General features: G+C 39.9%; 3 protein-coding genes across 10 annotated transcripts; 1 reads left to right on the top strand and 2 right to left on the bottom strand.

Moving 5' to 3' along the window:
• The first annotated feature begins 3,141 nt into the window (after positions 1 to 3,141).
• On the top strand, positions 3,142 to 11,579 carry LOC135585025 (beta-1,3-galactosyltransferase GALT1-like). Of its 2 annotated transcripts, none has more exons than XM_065109725.1 (8): positions 3,142 to 3,333; positions 4,915 to 5,684; positions 7,681 to 7,916; positions 8,013 to 8,294; positions 9,355 to 9,483; positions 9,575 to 9,754; positions 10,608 to 10,715; positions 10,950 to 11,579. In XM_065109725.1, the coding sequence occupies exons 2-8, from the start codon at positions 4,931 to 4,933 to the stop codon at positions 11,157 to 11,159; spliced, it is 1,899 nt and encodes a 632-aa protein (XP_064965797.1). In that variant the 5' UTR covers positions 3,142 to 3,333; positions 4,915 to 4,930; the 3' UTR covers positions 11,160 to 11,579. The 2 variants fall into 2 exon arrangements, with proteins under 2 accessions (XP_064965797.1, XP_064965796.1); XM_065109724.1 differs by having other exon boundaries at positions 4,801 to 5,684.
• Positions 11,580 to 12,763: 1,184 nt separating this feature from the next.
• LOC135612912 (transcription factor MYB56-like) lies at positions 12,764 to 14,250 on the bottom strand. Its single transcript, XM_065109723.1, has 3 exons — positions 13,724 to 14,250; positions 13,267 to 13,635; positions 12,764 to 13,095 (listed from the first exon to the last, which is right to left on the bottom strand). The coding sequence occupies exons 1-3, from the start codon at positions 14,067 to 14,069 to the stop codon at positions 12,902 to 12,904; spliced, it is 909 nt and encodes a 302-aa protein (XP_064965795.1). The 5' UTR covers positions 14,070 to 14,250; the 3' UTR covers positions 12,764 to 12,901.
• Positions 14,251 to 14,633: 383 nt separating this feature from the next.
• On the bottom strand, positions 14,634 to 20,540 carry LOC103985437 (transcription termination factor MTEF1, chloroplastic-like). Of its 7 annotated transcripts, none has more exons than XM_065109718.1 (4): positions 19,506 to 20,540; positions 17,081 to 17,217; positions 15,523 to 15,627; positions 14,634 to 15,337 (listed from the first exon to the last, which is right to left on the bottom strand). In XM_065109718.1, the coding sequence occupies exon 1, from the start codon at positions 20,444 to 20,446 to the stop codon at positions 19,517 to 19,519; it is 930 nt and encodes a 309-aa protein (XP_064965790.1). In that variant the 5' UTR covers positions 20,447 to 20,540; the 3' UTR covers positions 14,634 to 15,337; positions 15,523 to 15,627; positions 17,081 to 17,217; positions 19,506 to 19,516. The 7 variants fall into 7 exon arrangements, with proteins under 7 accessions (XP_064965790.1, XP_064965792.1, XP_064965794.1 ...); XM_065109720.1 differs by having other exon boundaries at positions 14,634 to 14,981; positions 15,118 to 15,337; positions 15,523 to 17,209; XM_065109722.1 differs by having other exon boundaries at positions 15,523 to 15,647; positions 17,081 to 17,209.
• Positions 20,541 to 20,607: the final 67 nt, after the last annotated feature.

The raw sequence follows: 20,607 nt of genomic DNA, 5'->3' as shown, positions 1-20,607 counted from the left end.
TTAAACATATTTACTATTTCGATCTTTAGATTTAAAAAATTTATATTAAATATTTATAATTATTAAAAAAATACTTAACCTCATTTATCATAATATCGTCAGCTTTACTAATGAAAAATATAGCATGTGATAACATGTACATGAATGGTATGAAAACGATGTACGAAAAAATAATTTTAAAGATGGTGACGAATGATGGTACCATGGATAACTGTTGAGGTAGTGATCGGCGACAACGATGCGATGATTGGCCTTGCTAATATCGATTTGAACATCAATAATGAGAAGAAAGAGAAGGATAGAGTGGTGAGGTATCTATGTTACCATCGAAAAATGAAGAGAAAGAATATGAGGCATCTACATCGGTACTGCATCGCTCTATCTCCTCTTCCTCCTTTGGCACGAAGGAGGAAGAGGAGATAGGCGAGACATTTGCATAGACACCATACTTAAATCCTCGAATAGTCACTTCGTCCAATAGCATGATGGATTTGAGGAAGGGGTGGTGGGTGACGAGGAGAGAGAGGTTACAAGTGAGCTTGGCAAAGAGATGCGCCTTCTTCGAGCTCTCGAGCTTTAGCCAGCCCATGAATGATGTATACGCCTGACCACAAGAGTTTGATTGCCAACTTACTTCTGAATTATCTCCACTCGTAATTGGAGGGGATCCGATTCAACGATGAGAACTAATTGCCACATAAAATGAAAGTTCAAAGATTACAGATCCGACGGTGAGAGAGAGAACAAATTCTCATTCTCCTTTTCGCTCACCTTTGATACTGTGGTGGTGGGGGAGAGCATCAGAAAGATGATGGCAATGGATCCGATGAATGAGAAGGAGGATGGGGGTGTGTTATCTCTTCCACCATCAGATCTGTACTCTTTAGGCCTCCATTTTGTGTGAGATTAATCCTTATCGTTTGATCGAATCTCCTACAATCATGAGTGGAGTTGATCTAGAAGTAGGTCGATGACCATAATCCTAAAGATCGAGAGCTCAAAGTAGACATGTCTTTTTGCAAAGCTCGCTCACAATCTCTCCCTCTTCGCCACCCATTGCCCTTTCCTCGAATATGTCGTGCCACTAGACGAAGCGACCATCTGATGATTGAGAGCGACACAGACACAAATGCCACCACTTGCCTTCTCTTCATTCTCCAGTGCCAACGTAGATGAAGAGCGACATCGGAGGAGAAAGAGAAGGCAAAGCAGTGTGGTGGCAATGCAAATGTCTTACCTTCCTCCTTTGGTGCCAACGTAGATGCCTCATCGCTCTATCTCCTCTTTATCATTGTCGTTGATATTTGGATCGATATTGATAATATTGACTATATTATTGTTGTTGCCAACCACCACCATAACAACTACCCATAGCACCGTCATTTGCCACCATCATTAAAATTATTTTTTATCTATCGTTTTTGTGCTATTCATGCATGTGCTAGATCTTCCATTGATAAACCCGATAGCGTCAGGATAAATAAAATTAAATATTTTACTTTCATCATTATAAATTTTTTTAATATAAATTTTTAAATTTATAGATCAAAAGACTAAAAAGGTTTAACCAAAGTGGAATTTCAAATATAATATAATTCACAGCATACGATCACTAAAACTAAAAAATAAACCAGCAATTTATGATATCTTTTGTTTGATGTAAGCAACGGGATTTAAATCAATTTGCACTTACAATGCTGAGATTGAGACAAGTATACTGATGTTTATCTTGATTGTCAATCCGATGCGTTGAGATTTATTCGACTTAACAAGTTATTCGAAGAGAAATTATTTTTGATCGTCTAACTCAAAGATGATTCATCTTTCGATGTAAATCTCCTGAATTAAGTGACTTTAAAACAAAAGTTTTGATCTGATATAATATTGGTATTGAAGCAACAAATGTCATTAGTCTACTCTGGTGGGATCTAATCGACTGGAATCTGTGTCCAGCTTCAGTTGATGATTAATATATATCATATCGAGTTCTTATCCTGATTAGTCATCTTAACCACAAGCAAAATTCATTTAATCCCCTATTAACTCAACTCATGTTGAGCTTACAATTGTGTGCGATTCAGAACTTCCATGATTTCATTTAGTATATAATGGGTTTAATTGTGTGATGCAAAGCAATAACACAACATGTCGATATCATGGAGAACTAACACAAATCAAATGTTCCACCCAATTTAAGACAAGTCTTCAAACCAAAACAAAGGTTGAACTACTCATACTACCCTCATGCTTGAGTAATAGACTTCCCATATGCCGTTCGGTGCACCTAAACTTTACTGGGTGACAAGTGAACCACTTGGAATCTTTGACTACAAGCCCTCATGACGGTGGAAGAGACCACGAAGCGACATCCATCTACCATACTTCTTGTTGTCATACACTGTGCGATTCGACGTGTATTGGACATCACGGTGATAACTTATGCATCATTCGTTGTATTAAGATTAACGCAGCGCCACGTGTTAGGTGACTGATTAAGATGAGGGGGGGTTATATCTGGAATTTTATATCGCGAAGAAATCGTACCGTAACTGGTCCTCCCGTCCCGCCGCGAGAGTCTTGTCCTGATTCGTGTCGGTTCCGAGACAAAGGAAAAGCAAAAGAGACACAGTCGTGTCAGAGTACAGGATAAACGGTACCCGAACTTCTACCCGTGTTGTTACTGGGTGAGAAGTGATGCCCACATGAAGACTGACAGAGACAGCAGAGAGTGTTGTTTGTACGAAAGTGAATTTGGAATGGAACAATCGGGTTAAACCCGGTGCTCTTTTTCGCCGACGCTCCGTTCGAGTTCCCGCTTTTCTTACCCGCCCCCAGCATAGCTCGATGTGGACCCCACGTCAAAGTTTCCTACTGTCTCCAAATAAACAAGAGGGTGGTCCGGCGGGTGATTAAAGGCTGGGTGGGAAAGTTGTTCACAGACTCTTCAAACCTTCGTGGTGACTTCTCCCTCATCTTCACATCGAATTGATGTCTCTACTTCAGTAGGACAGCAAACGGTGAGCTTACCTCCTCCCTAAGTGCTTAAGTTTTCACGTTCCAATCCCGCGGGACCGCGTGGAACAGAGACTTACGCTCACCGGAGACACATTTCGGTCGCGTCTCAAAAGTCTAAGCGTTCGGTTGGGGAAGACCAAATAGCGTTCGGTTGGACTCTCCTCTCTCAGATGCGTTCATCAGTTGCCGGGACGCCGTGCTGATCGCTCGATGTTTCGGCGTGGAAGACGTGACCGAGGAGAGAATTTTTGTTGTCCTTCTCTGTCCTGGCCGTCTTCAGCCCCAGATCGGACGCCGTCTTGACGAAAACGCAATAGGGTACTGCTCTTCTGCTCTTCCTCTTGCTCGATTGTGCTTTCATCACTTTCTGAGCCAGATTTGAGCTGGAATGCTGTTGTGTGTGTGATTGGCTCCGTTCTTCTTGCTTGCTGTGATCATTTCGGTGCCTTCTTGTTGTTGTTTTTGTGTTTCCGCTTGCCTTTTTCTGATTGGCCGCTTCAGGACTTTCCCCCCCTTTGTTCCCGCATTTTTCCTCTCACTTCTGCGGTGGTGCATTATTCTATGTTTCGAAGAAATAGTGTTGCGTTGTGCTTCCGGGTTCTTGAGATCTGGCAGCTTCTCTGGTTCCAGAGGATGCTGTCGATCCTGGAACTCACGGGTCTTTGTTCCTACCTCTTTAACGCTCGCTCGAGCCCATGATCTGTTCCAGGTTATGAGCTCGGCTTAACTATCTCCTGCTTTCTGTAGGAGATTGATCTTGCTCTTATTTCTTTTTGTTTTTGTATAGAGTTGACTCTTTCATTTACATGTAATGATGCAGCTAAGAGAGAAGAAAGGGGGAGAATAAAGATTTTGTTTTGGATTATTTTTGTGGGTGGCGTAGTGTGTGATTGGTGAAGCATATTGGTGGAGGCAGTTGATGGTGGGTGGGTTTCTGTCTGCTGTGGAGTCTCTTTCATAGGGCTTCGTCCCCTCCTTGTGGAATCTTTAAGAAAATGAGTATGATTTTGAGATAGAAGGACGAATTTGCTGTTCAATTGGGTGAAAAATTATCTTATTTGGGTGTGGTGGACTTGTTTTCAGTCTGAAAGTAAAATGATATATGCTGTAGCAATCCTTGATGAAAATTCACACAAGAGATCCTAGCTGGAAGATTGGGACTGGACCTACCTGGTGGTCTCAGTATTTTTACTACTCAAAAGTGTCCTGAAAAGGGTGGTGCTTAAGATTTATACTTCTTCTAGTGTCGCCATTTTAACATAAAAAAGTTCCTTTTGGTCCTTAATTGGCTTCTTAGATGTAGCTTTGAAATGGTCAATGGAAAGCTGCATAGTTTTTTTTACTAATTTAACAATGTACGAAGAGGATCCTGTTTGCTTGACTACTTGTCTAATTCATGAACCTAATTTATTGCACAGTTGCAGAAACAGCTTGTTATGTTTGGAGATTAGAGTTTGCTTTGGCACTTTCTGGAGTTTCCTATCTCTGTATACGTTGCTTTTATTTGTCTACTTTGGTCTTGAATTGGTTGTTTCAACCATACAATGTTATCCGGTTACTTCTTTGTTGTTTTAAGTATTGAGAATAACCAAGGTTGTTGAATTGCTAACATCTTCATGAGCTTAAGCAATTCCTCTGTGAAGTCTCTCTAGCTGTGGTTTTTGCTTGTATCAAGTGATAAGAATCAGTGTCAGTGCTGAGAAATTACTAATTTTAATTTTGTTTGTCTATATTATTGGCATGTTTTGCAAACTTGATGGAGTGTTTCCTATTGACTAATTGCAGGAACTTCAATTGCTAGACATTCACCAGCAAACAAAATCAATTTTATATTTATATACATCATCTTCCTAAAGGTTTGAGTTCAATGGAATAGTAACTTTATAATATTGTTACAAGGTACATTTCATGAAAGATGAAGAAATGGTCTGGAGGCGTTATATTGGTGTTTTTGTTCACTTTGCTGATTTTGAGGTATGGGATGTTGGAGAACCCCCTAGCTGAAAGATTACTGCCAAGTCCTTTCTCTCGTAATTCGTCTGAACGCCTTGATTGGTTGGCTTCTGGAGACCCGCCTGCTATTCAAAATCCAGGAACTGAGTCACTTGTAATTTCTGCTAATACCATTGTCTCCCAGCTTTTTGCACCAAGAAATCTCTCTGATATAGAACAACGGTCATTGCAAACATGGAATCATTTGGATCACTTAATAAGTCATTCCAGTGGTTTGCCTCAAGCTATTGAGGCTATTGGGGAAGCTGTATCTGCATGGGAAAGCCTTATGGCTTCACTCGAGGACAAAAAAATAAACAGTAGTACACAGCATAAAGTCAAAGAGAAACAGTGCCCATATTCTATCAAGAGAATGAATGTTTCGGAATTTGACAGTGACACATTCAAGTTAAAAATTCCTTGTGGATTGATTCAGGGTTCTTCAGTTACTTTGATCGGTACTCCTGGTGGCCTTCTTGGTAACTTCCGTGTTGATCTAGTTGGAACAGCTCTTCCAGGTGAACCTGATCCTCCTATCATCTTTCACTACAATGTCCGTCTTCAAGGTGATAAATTAACTGAGGATCCAGTGATTGTTCAAAATACGTGGTCTGTAGCCAATGATTGGGGTGCAGAGGAGCGTTGTCCTTCTTCAGATACTGACAATAATAAGAAAGGTAATAATTCTTTTTGCAAGTTATCGAGCATTACAGTTTAGAGGCTTATTTTTTATTCTCTGCTATGATATCTTTCTCTTATCCACATCTAAGACGTGCATGACAGTGTAGCTTTCTATCATTCTATGATATCTTTAATCTGTTATGCTGAATTTATATTTTGCTTTCAAATTTTCACTATATTTTAGATCCTAGAATTGATATTTATTGGATGTGCTGATCTTATGGATATCCTATAAAGTGTGGACTCTGACACATATACCTACAAGTATCATGATACTATTGGTTCTATGATACTGTGTTTTTGTGTGCTTGTTCTCTGGGGATCAATGGATGAGTTTATACCTATAATTGTTAAATTTATTCTTTATTTGCTTCTTTTCCATATTCTTTTTCTGGGACCATAAAGCTATTTGAAAGTTTCCTCTACTTCTAAACAATAATGAACATTTGTTTTTCAATTATCCATAAATTGCTAATATGTGAATTATGCCATTGTGACTATCTTGAATTTCTAACCAATTGAACATCCATAGTATTATTGGCTTTTTCAGACCAGAACAGGGTAGATATGACAGTTCTGGTGAGGGTACCAGGTGAAGGTACCACATGATTGACAAAATATCTGATAAGTAACACATAGGGATAGGTTAGGGATATCTGGCTTGTATTTTTTCAACCTGCTGATGGTGTCTATAAATAGTTGTGGACAAAAAATAAGGCTAAGAAGGGCAAGGACAGTGCTGGGGCTGATGGAAAGAGTAGTTAATGGATTATGGGTCTGCGGCAAGTGAGAAGTAGAAATAGGTTAGGATATGGGATAGATTATGGGCTTTTGATTACCGTATAAAGTGTCTTTCTAATACTTATTATTAATACAAAAAAATTGTAACATTCTTTTTCGAGATAGCAAGTGTGGTCTCATAATTTTACGCGAGATAGATGGCAAAGGCAGCAGATGTATTATTTGCTGTCTTTTTTGGGTTCAAATAAGAAACATGAGCCACGACGAGCTTCTTAGACTATTATTGTTCTTTTCAGTAAATCCTCTTAATATCTTCCTAATTTCCACATCACCTACTTTATGACTAAGGTATCATTTTACAAAGATGTGGACATTCTATTAACTTCAGTAAATCTTCTTAGATCTCATCTTGGTTTGTATGCCTAACTTCCAAGCATAATGACATTATTATTTGGTTATATTTGCATTTTGCTAGTAATATCTGACGTCAAGATGATAACCATAACCTTCAAATTTGCATTCATCTTCTTTTGTTGGTTTTCCAAAGTAGGAAAACTTTGAAGGACTCCCAGAATTAATTGACCCAACAATATAACAGATAAAGAAATATTTTGTCATTACTAGATTATTTGGTTCTTCACAAATTGTCATACAAGTCATGTTTGGTTGCGCAAATCTGTAAAAGTTTTGAATTCTTATAATTTTTCACATTTAAAGTTTTATGGGGATATGAATAAGAAAACACGGATGAAGAGAGTGGTGGTGACAAAAAATATACTGAGTGGCATCTAGAACCTATTCACCAGGTGGTTTTGTGCTTCCACCAGTGAAGTGGTTATGTTCTTTCAGATATTGCAAAAAGTGATGGATTCAGGACTACTTTCAATGCCAGATACATTATTTATGGGGCACTTTCTTGAAAGATTACTGGACATCAAAATCATCAACTAGTGCTGGTTGAAACTTACACCTGTGCTGTGAGTATATCTAAATATTCATTGTAGTCCTCCTGGTGCTGAGAATTTTATAATGAATCCGCCACTATTCAATAGGACTGAAATCATTGGTCCTTGTATAATCTGTTTTTATTAATGAGTTTATCTTGGATGTTCTAGTTTCATGAGCCCTAGCTACAATTTTGTGTTTGAGTTTTATCACAGTTCACTTCCATGTACTTGGCCTATTTTATATGTTGGTAGTCTTGATTCTATTCTATGTTTCCTCTTATTGTTTCTTTGTTCTTTGTTGCAGTGGATGATTTGGAGCAGTGTAGTGCAATAGTTGGTACTGATGACAAAGGGATCTTTGCATCTAATAAGGGTCATAATATTTCTAGATCATTTCCACTGAAAAGAGAGGGTGATAAACCAAGAAGATATTTCCCTTTCAAGCAAGGATATCTTTCCATCGCTACTATTAGGATGGGCATCGAGGGAATCCAAGTAACTGTAGATGGAAAACATATAAGTTCATTTGCATACAGAGAAGTACTGTTACTGCAGCAAATCCATTTCTTTTTCAGCTTTTTTTTATCGCTTCAATGATCGATCGACTAACATTTTAACAATTTTTGGGTTGGTCAGAGCTTGGAGCCATGGCTTGTTAGTGAAGTGAGAATTTCAGGAGACATGAAGTTGATATCTGTTCTTGCCAGTGGCTTACCTACATCAGAGGACTTCGAACATGTTATTGATTTGGAATTATTGAAATCAAAACCTTTGCCCATCCACCAACCTGTTGATCTCTTTATTGGCATCTTTTCAACGGCAAACAATTTCAAACGCAGAATGGCAGTAAGAAGAACATGGATGCAATATGATGTTGTACGGACTGGAGCAGGTGCAGTGCGTTTTTTTGTAGGCCTGGTAAGGAAGGCGGATCTATTTCTTTAAATCAACCTGGCATTACTTAGATGCTTTGAGCATGTCCTTCTTTCTTTTGCCAGCTTATTTGGAATGATCACTCTTTTTCTAAATTATAACCAAGTTAATACTGATATAACATTTTCCTTTTCCATTTCTCTCACACCAATGTCATTTTTGAGATCTAGTACCATAGAACAGAACTACTAAATATGATATAACAAGAAAATTACATTTCAAGTCCTCCATTATTGCTACATTGTTCAAAACATCTCAGTTTATTGGAAACTTTCAGTTGAACTATAGTATATGGTTTGATTTTTCCAGTTAGGTTTCTCTGTCCTTTTGAGTAAAAGAGAGAAGGTCTACTTATCTTATTAACACTATTCTTAATCATAAAAGGGACTTAACATGTAAAGCAGTTCTTTTAACCTACAATAAACCATATATATATATATATATATATATATATATATATATATATATATATATATATATATATAGCTAATTAAGAGGCCTTATGAAATCCTTTGTGGTAAAATTTGTCATTCCACAACATTTTCTCTGAAGACACTTCTAAACTTTCTAAACACAAACTTCCAAGGTTAAGGATTTTGCCATCCTTATGAATAAAAAAAAAGATACTTGAGCTTCACCAAGTCTTAAAATAAGGCTCTACATTACAAGATAAAAAAGTTCCAAGTAATCATAAAAATATAATTGAAAAATTACTAAAGAAGACCTTTCTTGTTCAAAGGAGGTCATCAATTTGAAATTTAACTAATTCTGCTTAGTTGTTCTGTAATATGTAGTTAGCTAATTAAATTAAAGTTCCTTTTGCATTTCTACTTGTCTAAGCTTTTTGTGGTCTGAATCTGGCCTAGAGCTTTTTTGTTAATCTGATTTTGCAAAGAACCTTCCTGAAGGAAAGTTCCTTTTCTGAGGGTTCGATCAAAGTTACCCAATTTTATGTTCTTTTGCCTTTCAAGCTTAAAAGCTATTCTTGGTATATTCTACAACTTGTTGGCATACTTAAAGTGATGTTTTCTGGTTTTTTAAACAGCATAGAAACCAAATGGTAAACGAGGAGCTTTGGAATGAGGCATCCACATATGGTGATATCCAACTGATGCCATTTGTTGACTATTATAGTTTAATTACCTGGAAAACCATAGCCATTTGCATATTTGGGGTAAGTTTGTACATGAATTCACAAAGACCTAACTTTTACCCAACATTTTCAATATTTTACTTCTCTAAATTTTTTTTACTTGTTTTGATAGACAAATGTTGTATCAGCCAAGTACATAATGAAAACAGATGATGATGCTTTTGTCCGTGTTGACGAGGTGCTTACTTCACTGACAGCAATAAATATCACGAGAGGGCTATTATATGGTAGAATCAACTCTGATTCTGAACCTCACCGAAATGTGGAGAGCAAATGGTTCATATCGCCTAAGGTAAAATTCTTGTGCTTACGTCCTTTTATCAGACCATAATGTTCCAACTCTGATTCTCAACAAGCCATAATGTCCCAACTGTCCATTTATCAGATCATTCTTTTGAATTCCAAATCAAAGAAATATCAACTTATTTTCAAAAAGATCTCTGACACAAAAGGAAATCAGCAATACAAGAATTAATAGAGTGACACCATTCTATCTCTTCAATCATAAGCTCGTAGCAACAAGGATTTTGTGACCTAAATTCTCACCTTGACATAAATGTGATGAACTTCTAATTTATGTAAATGACCCTTTTGATGTGAAATATATTCCTACAGGAGACATCATTGTCACTTTTTTTTTTCTGCATATAACTATCTTTGGAGATTGTGCCAACTTATAATCAAAACAAGAAAGTTATACCAATTTTATTTGCTGTATTTACCAATGTTTCAGACTTTAGCTGGTTCCAGATAATTGAACTGTCAGCAGTGTATGTTCGAACTACAAAGCATGATGTCTTTAATTTGCTTCAGAAGCACACAAGCATATATGGCAGAGAGATGATGATTCCTTTTTGGTTACTCCATCATGCCGAATCTGAGTTGACATCACCAATTTATCATATGGCACTATTTTTCTTTTTTTGAATTTTTTCCTTGAAGATTCTTGATCATCATACACTAAGAATATGGGATTTGAACCATCACTTCCTTATGTCGCTGTTTTTGATTGAAGTCTCACATTATGTCTAAACTAACTAAAGCATCTTCCAGAAAACAGTTTTTGACGGGAGTATTCCAGAAACTAGTTGTTAAGCTTGCTTTGTGTACCCCTTTTTTCTCATCCCTTGTTAATTTTCATGAAGGAATGGCCTGATGAGAAGTACCCTCCTTGGGCTCATGGTCCAGGATATGTGGTATCATATGACATTGCAAAGGCAGTGTACAAGCAGCACAAAGAGGGGCATTTGAAGGTACTGAATTCTCTCCTACTTCATGTGATTCCCTCACATTTTGACATAACAAGTAAAAGCATTGTGTGCTGCCTCAAAGGGTAGTCATGTTTATTGTTAAAATAAGAGATATTCTTAGAATTGAGATGCCTTGAAGAGTGGTCAACCATTTTGGCATAGACAGAACTCAATAATTCATTTTTTTTACTTCAAATTGTACTTCGTTTTCTTGAATGAAAAGATGTTAATGTGCAGATGTTCAAGCTAGAGGATGTTGCAATGGGCATATGGATAGACAAGATGAACAAACAAGGGTCAGATATTAAATATGTGAATGAGGGGAGGATTTGTATTGATGGTTGTGAGAACGGGTACGTTCTTGCCCATTACCAGGAGCCTCATGAAATGCTATGCCTGTGGCAAAAACTTCAGGAGACCAAAAGAGGAATCTGCTGTGGGGAGTAGCATGAGTTGAGGTGCCCCTTGTGGTATAGTAAATTCTACTAACTAGCAGGAAGTGGACATCCTTGAAATGGCTTGTCTTGGACAGGTCATTGCTACTTGCCTAAACTGGTCCTCTTTTGATGGCTGGCTAACTACAGGTTTTAGTCAATCGATGGTTTTTGGAGATATTTACAGTGACTAATAATTTCCTTTTAACAACAGGCTGTTGCTGAGAAAGAGAGAGAGAGAGAGAGAGTGTGTGTGTGTGTGTGTTGAATACACTTGAGAAATTATTTAGGCCAATATTCTGTACTACTATAATAAAAGGGAAATGTGGCTGTGGTAGCAGAATGCTGAGATATGAGAGAGACTCTGATGGTTGTATGCTTTTGTAAAGATATTGTAAAGATAATTTATATAGTAAGTACCATTCTTTTTCCATGAGAAGTGTTCTACACAATTTATGTTACAAATGCTACCATTCTACACAATTTTATGTTGCATGTTACATATTTAAACCCTACTAACTATTTATTATCACCAAATTACAAAATAATAACTCATATGAATTTCACTAATTATTCGATTAATTATTTCTTAAGTTTTATGAAAACTATTAATTTAGGAAGTCAACGTCATCAATGTCGATGGTCAACCGGGCAACAGCAACGGTAACGGTGGTACACACGCCATTACATACATCTTGTAACGCGGATCTCAAAGGTTTTATCCAATTTTGCACGCATCGCAAAGCACAAAGAACCTCTTGCGAAAGCGAAGAAAAAAGGGTTTCCCCTTCCCGCGCTTGTGCTCGTCTCGGTCCTCCCTTTCCTCTTCTTCCATGGCGGTGATACGGGATCTTTGCTGATCTTGTTGAGCTACCTCTCCTCCTTTCTCGATGCGATCACACGCTCTCAGAGCTCTTCCTTTGTTGCATGTTTTGGCTGTGCAGGACGTGGAAGAAGGATTCGGGTGCTGAGGCAGCATAAGACATCAAATAAGGTCAGTTCTGCTCTCCTTCTTCTTCTTCTTCTTTTGCTTCTTGTGAGACTTATTGCCTTAAAGGCGCCATCTCTTCCTTTCGATTTATTGCTCCGTATTCTTGGTGATAGCTTCAGAAAGATTCAAGGATAGGAAGAGACATGACGGCAATGAAGGCTGTCATAGATTCAATCTCTCTCTCTCTCTCTTTCTCTCTCTCCAATAATGGCTTTTAGTGAGATGCAGCAGTGCCTTCATCTCAAAATCTGCAGGTGGGCTCACTGTAGAAGAAATGCTCTTGATTATGTTCGATGAACTCAATGTCAAGGCCACAATCCACTGTAGGATTTACTTCAGAGCTCCAGAACTCACCCATCATGCTTATAATCTCGATGTGGATTTGACTCATCATTGCCTTGATCTCCAGAATTCAGACTCTTTTCATAAACTACAAAGCTATTTAGCGGATTGCATCTCCCCTAAGGATTCCATTTCACAAGGATAAAAAGCTACTCATCAGTGGTTTTGTTCCTAATGCAACCGAGATTTCTCTCTGAGGCAAAGCATATATAAATTAATAGAGGTTATACTCCATGAGAGTTGCATGCACAAATATTTATTAGATTGAAAGAGCATGAACTTATAGCAAGAAGGCAAGAGTCTCCAACCAAATATGGCTACAAGTGTTTTGATCTTTGACACTGCTCTGAGTGCTCAAGGTACACAGACGAATCAATGGCTTCTGCTCCCATGGTTTCGTTTCCTCGGTGCTGACATCTTTCTCATGGAGCTCCCACTCCAAGGAAATCTATGAGAGCTGGTGAGACCGCGGCATCGAGGTGGCTGCTCTCTTTGTTCCCTTCAAATGGCCTACCATTGACAGAAACATGGGTTGCATGACTTGATCGTTGGATTGCCAAGCTGATCGGAGTCTTGTTGCTATTGAAGCTCTTCTTCTCTTGATCCTTCTTGTCTTCTGCAATCATTCAGAACATTACATGATTATATAGAGTTGATCCATGAAGGAGCAAAAGCAAAAGAGCAGATGTGTTCTCGAGCACAATACTGGTTGTATACAACAGTAAATGTATCGGATTTAGGGTAGACGAACAATGATGTGCACAGAACTGACGACTAGCAGTCGTACCGGAGAAGAAATCAAAGGGAGTTCCTGAGACTGCATCTTCCCCACTGTGTGCCACGCGATGCAAGCCAATGGAAGGAAAGAAATGATGACGGGCTGCTGCAGCTTCCCCAAGTCTCCGGTGGAGGTGTTGGCCGAGCTTTTTCCTCCGGTGAGCGACGGCTTGCTCCCTGTACTTCCTGGCCATGATGACGTGCCACTGGTTCTTCACTGCGTTGTCAGTTCTACCAGGGAAAAGCCTCGCTATCGTAGCCCACTTGTTCCCATGCAATCTGTGAGCCGTCATCAGCTTCTCCTCTTCCTGTTCGGTGAAAGGCCTCCTGTTGATCTTTGGATCCAACTGGTTGAACCATCTCAGCCTGCAGCTCTTCCCTTCGCGCCCACAAAAGAGCATCAAACAACACAGAGAGAGAGAGAGAGAGAGAGAGAGAAGAGAGAGAGAGAGAGAGATGATCACGACCTGATCTGCCCTTGAGATTTTCTGCTATGAGCTTCCAGTTCTGCGGGCCGTAGAGTTCGACCAGTCTCCTGAGCTTAGAGTCTTCAGTTGGCCTCCAGTGGCCTCTGGCGCAGGTCTTCCCTCCATCTGGGTTATCTTCTCCGACGACGTGAGCCACTTCGGTGTTCTCTTGAGGGTTTTCCTGAAAGCCGAGGCAGCTCTCCATGAAGGGGAAGGTGCGACAGGTGCGCTTCGAGCTCCTGCCGTAGTGACAGCTCTCCAACGAAGAGGTTGGTCCCGCAAAGAGTGAGGAGACTTCTTTGGATGAGGAAGAAGAGGAAGAGTCCGCATACCATCCACTCGCCATGCCTTCACTTCCAACGAAATTGGAAGATAGACAAGGGGAGAGAGAGATAGAGAGAGGGAGAGAGAGAACAAAGAAAGCTAGAAGCAGAAACCCAAGCAGGGCTCAGCTGTACCGCCATCACTTTCTTTAAAGCTATGGTCCACACGTGTGCGTGTCTTTGCAGCACTCGTGTGAGAGGCAAGTGCAGATATGCACTTCATCTGCCAACTTCATGGATAGCTGTTGCTCTCTCCCTTGACAAAAAAGATAGAGCTTGATGCAGTGCTTCCCATTTCTACAAGCCTTGTTCTTTCTCTCTCTAAAGTGCCAATCAAGAAAGAAAAGTTGCCTGAACTAGGAACCTCTCTCTGCTTCAACCTGCACTTGCTGCAAAGCATGCCACTTTGAATGTGTCCAACCAACTTCATGGCAAGAGGATTATTGCTAATGGTCAGATGAAGTTGTACCAAGTGTTGAATTACCAGTTAACCAAGGGATAAAAAAGAGCTAAGCACACATTTCCAAGGATTAAGTGAACCATATTATTATGTAAGCATTTGGGGGATGCAACAATGGGTATGGGTATGTGCATAACAAAGGCCACTGAAAGCAGTGTGCCTGAGACATTTCCATTACAGTGAACACTTGCAGTGCAGACATGAGGAAGACAAGATTACATGGCACTTGGGAACAAAAGAAGAGTGTAGTTCTGTGTCTGTACTGACTCCACAAGCTCAAGGCAAAAGAACAGAGAGAAACAGTGTGTGTTTCACTGATCCTTATGCAACACACCTTATTGAATGAAGCAGGTTCTGTTAAGTGGTCTAAAACTCCCAAGAAGATGATGCATCCACTTCCATATACTTCACATGACTTTATGTTGATGGGATGAGTTGACAGAAGAGGCTTCTCAGCTGCATGGTATAGAGGTCCCTGAGAAAGGAACTGCATTAGTATGGAGTAGTAGCAGTTGTTGTTGGAAGCACAATTAAATGTAAAGAGGAGCTTTGAATTTATCAGTTATGTAATAGAGGATGCTTCTCTTTCAGACAAAGGAGAGCTCCTCAACTTTTCTCAACACCCAAAGCAAGGAAAGGGAGGAGATCTTTGCAATATATTTTCTTCCACCATTCACAAGCTTCACTACTGATAAGGAAAATGGGATTAGTTGTCACTAGCAACTATTAAACCCAATAGCTACTGTCTAGCTTCCATGCAAGTGTTGTCTTGGATGGTGACCACCACTTCTTTGGCACAAAGCATGCTGATCATAAGAACCATGTCGTAAACTGCAACGCAAAGTTGTTTCATTGAGAATCATTGACAAAAAAGACCGAGTACGATAAATATGCATAGGTAGATTCATCTTCTTATGGTGCATCTCAACTTGAAGTAAAAGCATGATGAGCCCTGGGTTAGTTTTCAGTTCATGCATAGCATGACATGAGAGCAGGTAGGTTGAAGTTGATGTTACCTTACTTCAGAAGAACACCAAAACCTGTGAGGAAGACAAGGTGAAACTCCCCTTGAAGTAAATGAGGTGAAAGGAAAGGCTGTCAGCAAAATCCAAAGCTCTTCTCTGCTGAAGCAGTATAAATACTGAGGAGATACAGAGCTTGTGATACAAAAATAAAAAGAACATTAATGTGCTCATAGCAAAAGCATTGTAAGAGAGGAGAGAGAAGAGTCCCACCAAAAGAACACATTAGTTTGCATGAAGAAAGTGTAGTGCATTAAGTTCATTTTCTTTGGGCACTTAGCTCAGGTTCAGGTGCTGTCCCACTTGCCTAACCATTGTGACCCCAAAGAAGAAATGCCACACCAACCCAATTGCCTCAGCATTCAAAACCTTGACATAAACAAGACGGAAGACTTGTATTGTGAAGGACATCATTTATGACGATGTCCATGGAAGGGCATAGGAACAGTGATCCTCACCTATGTGGGTCTTTCAGACAATGATAAGGACTAGTGACTCAGAAAGGGAATATATGCCCTCCCCAGAGAGATGCACAGGAAGCCTCTAAAGAACTCTTCCTCACAAGAGGCTGGCATTCGAAAAAAACCTTTCCAAGGACAAAGAACAAGGGTAAGTAAGAGTCAAAAGCTATGGTGTCAATGAGTCACTACAATGTAACTAGTGCAGCTTTTGTGATACCAAGTGTTCTATCTGATAACTGGTACTTAGGTTGTCTGAACTCCCAGGAAAGTTTCAGTGGATGATGTACTGATTTGAACAGTCCTCTATGGAATCTACAGAAGTCATTCCTCAGACTAACAAAAGTTAAAGGGTGCCTTTGTTGGATTAGTATCTAGATTTCATGAGTCCATGTTGACTGGGAATATTAGTTTCTTGCTGCCCCTAAAATCACTCATCTTGATTGACATATCTCCCACCATCACACAGGTTTCTCAGCATCACAAAGTTGAGGATCTCTCTTGCAATTTGACTCCACAGACAAACTCTCAGAGCTCATTCAAGCTTCTCTCCAAACTGCTATAACTTTTAAATCTATCAATAATCAGTCACAAACTCCAAAAGATGTAAATTCTGACAAGACAAATGCACTTCTTATCATTCTGATCAACAATTTTTCTCTTTCACTTCCTCCACCATCATCCCAATTGCATTCTTTTTTTTTTCGGAACAAAAAAAGTGATTTTTTATCGATATTTTTTTTACTAAAGAAATGTGAAAAAGAAAACATGACCTCAATAAATTGACATAATGCATTTGTTTTAGTAATTGCCTATGATGACATTATCGTCTTTAGTATTTGCCTTTCATTCAGAATTGTATAGAGGTACCACTACGGATGAAATTATCAAGGAGCTCCTTAGTGATCCATCTAACACACTTTAACAATCAAGAGCATACAATCTTAAAGGAGCTGGCAAACCAAACTTAACGAGTAGCTAAAACAAAAAGGCAATAGCAGCTATATTTCCAAAACGATCACTAAGCATATGCTGAAGTAAAATAAACAAAATCCAAACTAGAATTACTAATCACAGTGCATCTTGGTCCTCACCGGGTATAATTTTCAGCAGCTTAGGCTAGATTCAAGTTCAACCATCTTTAGTTTATGTATGTGTCATAATTAGTCCATTCTTGTCCACCAGGGAGGCAATTCGACTTCACCTGTCCATTCTCCTCCATGCTACAAATCTTTGCAAGATACGATTAGAATATAAGCAGAAAGCATCAACAACAAGTTCTTATGGGTTGACAAAGAACTATTTGATGCATTGGTGTCAATTGTTTGTTTGGATTTTAATTAAAGGAACAGAACAAAAAAGTTGTCTCAAGTCAAGAACCAAAAACTCAATGACCATCTGGATTTGTTTTTATGCCCGTAGATCAATCCAAGTATGCAAAAAATCTAACGAATGATAGCACAGTGCTAGTGAATCAAACTGAATGATCGGCACATGCATGAATAAAAACTGAGAATGAAGATCAACTGGACCTTGAACCTGTCTACAAACATGCACAATGGCATCCATCAGAAACTTGCAGGGTCTCTTCGAGAGCACAATCATTACCACTTGGCCGATATGTTGAACCTTCACAATAATAAGACATGTAATGCAGTTAAATAACCCATGTACGGGAGGTCTCATGTTATCTTGTCCTTTTCTTCTTGGGCTTCAAATTTCAGAACTAGTATTATCGGACTGTAATAGAAACTCTGCCCTACTTTTCAGTAACCTCCAACCTCTGGTGAGAAAAATACCAACAGGATTGTTGCTTACACCGAGAAATTCATTAGACAACATTAAGTTTGAGGGGCAATACATATATTCTGTCAAGATTCTAAAGCTCTATTATTACGGGTACAGCAAATACCTATTAAACCCATTACCTCTGCTAGTAACGGGTTATTATCAACATTTCCCTGATTCCATTTATGTTTGCTCTTAGCATTCACCATTATAGTAGGCCATGATATTGGATCATGATGCAGAATAATGAGAAACAAAATCCAATGTTGGCGGGTGCTCTTACAAAATAATCACTGTTGGTTGAATGACTAATAGAACATTCGAAAGCAATAGCTTTGTGCCAGCTAAACTGCTTCTAAACATAAAATTCAAAAGTAATTACTGAATGATGATGAAAATCAATAACGAATTTTTATTCCTCAAACAGGATGGCCGTGACAACATACAGCAACAGGTTAACTGGCATGGTTATATCCTTCCAAGTTTTGTAATGATGGTTATTATAATAGAACAATTACCTTTATATCACACCTGTTGTTGGCATTGATATTTCGTGTTTACCGGTATATTAATATGATGTTACTGCTGAAAGAACCATACAGTTCCAGCATGAAATTCACCACAATTGTATTATACAAATTTGTTAACACAGCCAGAATTAAAAGTAACCAGACAAGTCTCTGCATGACTTTTATCCACATTGACTAAATTAGATTAAATCCATTTTGGTGACAGAAAACCAATCTAATGTGTTAGTTTCAGGGTTTCAAATCTCAGATTGATATCAGTTTTGGCACCTTATTAGACTGGTACAATAGCAGTATGCTTGGCAGTAAAGCAACCTGTACCACCTGGTAACACTAGAAAAAAATGATAGAAAATTGAAAATTGACCGGTATCAAACAATATGGTCTCAAACCAGTCCTTGATCAGTAAGTTCTGGTCTGATCAATATATGAAATTACTTAGTTATATAGCTCTTTAAGAGTTATTTTAGATAAATAAGTGGTGATGGTAACTTCTTAAAAGGTGTTAATAACTTCTCTTTCATCTTCGTTTAAATTAAATTGGAAGTAAAGGCATGCACTTGATTGCAAATAGACACACAAACTACTTGGCTGATAAAGAAGAAATACTTTGCTAATTACCTGCATTTCCGATAAGTCTGTGGAAATGCAGAATTGAGTAGAGAGGAATCTGTGTGCTTAAAAATCCTATAGTATTTCTTCCTTGACAGTGTGAAAACGATACCGTAATCAGCTCCCAGGCAGGTCGAAGGTCACCGAATCAAGGGCATGAAAGGTACACAAACATGAAATGTAAAGATGGAAGATTAAATTCTACTTGAAAACAAAAAAAAAGATCAAGAAATAACTCGAAGAACATGACCCATGCACTCAGCTCATGTGAAAGATGGAAGCTAGAATTTCTTATTGGAAGTGAAGAGATCAAGACAACATTTAGAAGAACCACATGACATAAACTTTTCGGAATCAGTTTCGATCTGCTCTATTATTAAACAGAACAACACTCTAAAATGCAACACATGAGAATTTATGGAAAACAGTTGTAGAAATAACGATACTATTTTGCCACTGGAAGTAAGAAAAATATTAGTTTTATTTTTATTCTAAATCATTGCAGTTGTATTTTTGGAACAAGTGAGGCATATACGCATACACCTAATCTGCTCGTTCAACGGGGAAAGAGAAGGAACGCAAAGTGACTCACATGGTGATTGCCTACAACTTGTCATTAACAGGACTCAGCCGCATCTCCACCAGGCGACTCATGAACTCGCCATCGCTGACCTTGAGCATCTCAGAAAGCGGCATCCGGAGACGGCTCTCCGCCAGCAAGCGATGCCGGGGCTTGATCTTCCCCTCCAAGCTGAAGGAGAAGTACTGCGGGAAGTCCTTGAGCTCCGAGAGGTCTCTGCCCATGTCATGGAGAAAGAACTCGACTTTGGGCTTGAAATTGTTCTCTATACTGAAGGTGAGCATACCGGGCGAGCGGAGCACCAAGCTGCGTGTCTCCTGGTGGGAGAAGCCGAGTCGGCGGAGGTAGTCAAGCTTGGGGAGGAGAGTGGCTTCTATGCTGGAGACAAGCAGGAGGGTGGTGCGGCAGGTGATGCGGCGGCGGCCGACGAAGCCGAGGCGGCGGAGAAAGCGGAGGGCGGGGAGGAGCTGGGAGGGGACGCTGGAGACAAGGAGTCGGGGGCAGCGAGCGACGGCCTTGCGGAGGTCCGGGAAGGGGATGGCGGCGGGACCAAGTAGGAAGTGAAAGACCGGGAGGAGGTCGGCGCTGGGGTCGCAGGTGAGGAGGGAGGGGTACATGGCGAAGACGCGGGCGGCGTCGGCGGGGAGGAGGCCGAAGGAGCGGAGGGCGGCGGCAGAGGAGTGGAGGGCGGAAAGGGGGGCGGAGCGGAGGGAGGGGTTGAGGGAGAGGGCGCGGGAGGAGTCGAGGCCGAGGTCGTGCTCGAGGTAGAGGAGCTTCTCACGGAATCGAAGGCCGGCGTCCGTGGCGAAGGCCGGGGAGGCGAGGAGGGTGGGCGGGAGCGGACGGAGTGGACCGAATCCGGTCGTGCGGATGACGGGGTCGGGGCTGCAGGCAAGGAGCTTGGGTCGACGTGGAGGAAGAGGAGGAGGGGAGAGGTGGAAATGGAGGAGCATAGTATCCTTCGTAAGGGCGGGCGGCAGGGGGAAGCACCACCGCCGGCGCCGGAAAACACTGAGATGGTCACCTTATCATTCTGTATCACTGCTGTTAATTCAGTCGTATACAATAAAAATATATAAATAAATAAAATAGAAAATATGTAATTATCTAATTT

Source organism: Musa acuminata, chromosome BXJ2-5, assembly GCF_036884655.1.
Source record: "Musa acuminata AAA Group cultivar baxijiao chromosome BXJ2-5, Cavendish_Baxijiao_AAA, whole genome shotgun sequence".
Taxonomy (NCBI): Eukaryota; Viridiplantae; Streptophyta; class Magnoliopsida; order Zingiberales; family Musaceae; genus Musa; species Musa acuminata.
The sequence above is the reverse complement of the archived record's forward strand: the minus strand, read 5'-3'. Positions and strand labels throughout refer to the sequence as shown.

What these genes read in the sequence shown, in the direction of transcription:
- LOC135585025 (XM_065109725.1), top strand. Translation starts at nt 4,931, where the DNA reads ATGAAGAAATGGTCTGGAGGCGTTATATTGGTGTTTTTGTTCACTTTG. An exon ending in TACTGACAATAATAAGAAAG is followed by an intron (nt 5,685 to 7,680) that starts GTAATAATTCTT and finishes TCTTTGTTGCAG; the next exon opens with TGGATGATTTGGAGCAGTGT. An exon ending in AATGGTTCATATCGCCTAAG is followed by an intron (nt 9,755 to 10,607) that starts GTAAAATTCTTG and finishes ATTTTCATGAAG; the next exon opens with GAATGGCCTGATGAGAAGTA.
- LOC103985437 (XM_065109716.1), bottom strand. Translation starts at nt 20,446, where the DNA reads ATGCTCCTCCATTTCCACCTCTCCCCTCCTCCTCTTCCTCCACGTCGA.
- LOC135612912 (XM_065109723.1), bottom strand. Translation starts at nt 14,069, where the DNA reads ATGGCGAGTGGATGGTATGCGGACTCTTCCTCTTCTTCCTCATCCAAA. An exon ending in AAATCTCAAGGGCAGATCAG is followed by an intron (nt 13,636 to 13,723) that starts GTCGTGATCATC and finishes GTGGGCGCGAAG; the next exon opens with GGAAGAGCTGCAGGCTGAGA. An exon ending in TCCCTTTGATTTCTTCTCCG is followed by an intron (nt 13,096 to 13,266) that starts GTACGACTGCTA and finishes GAATGATTGCAG; the next exon opens with AAGACAAGAAGGATCAAGAG.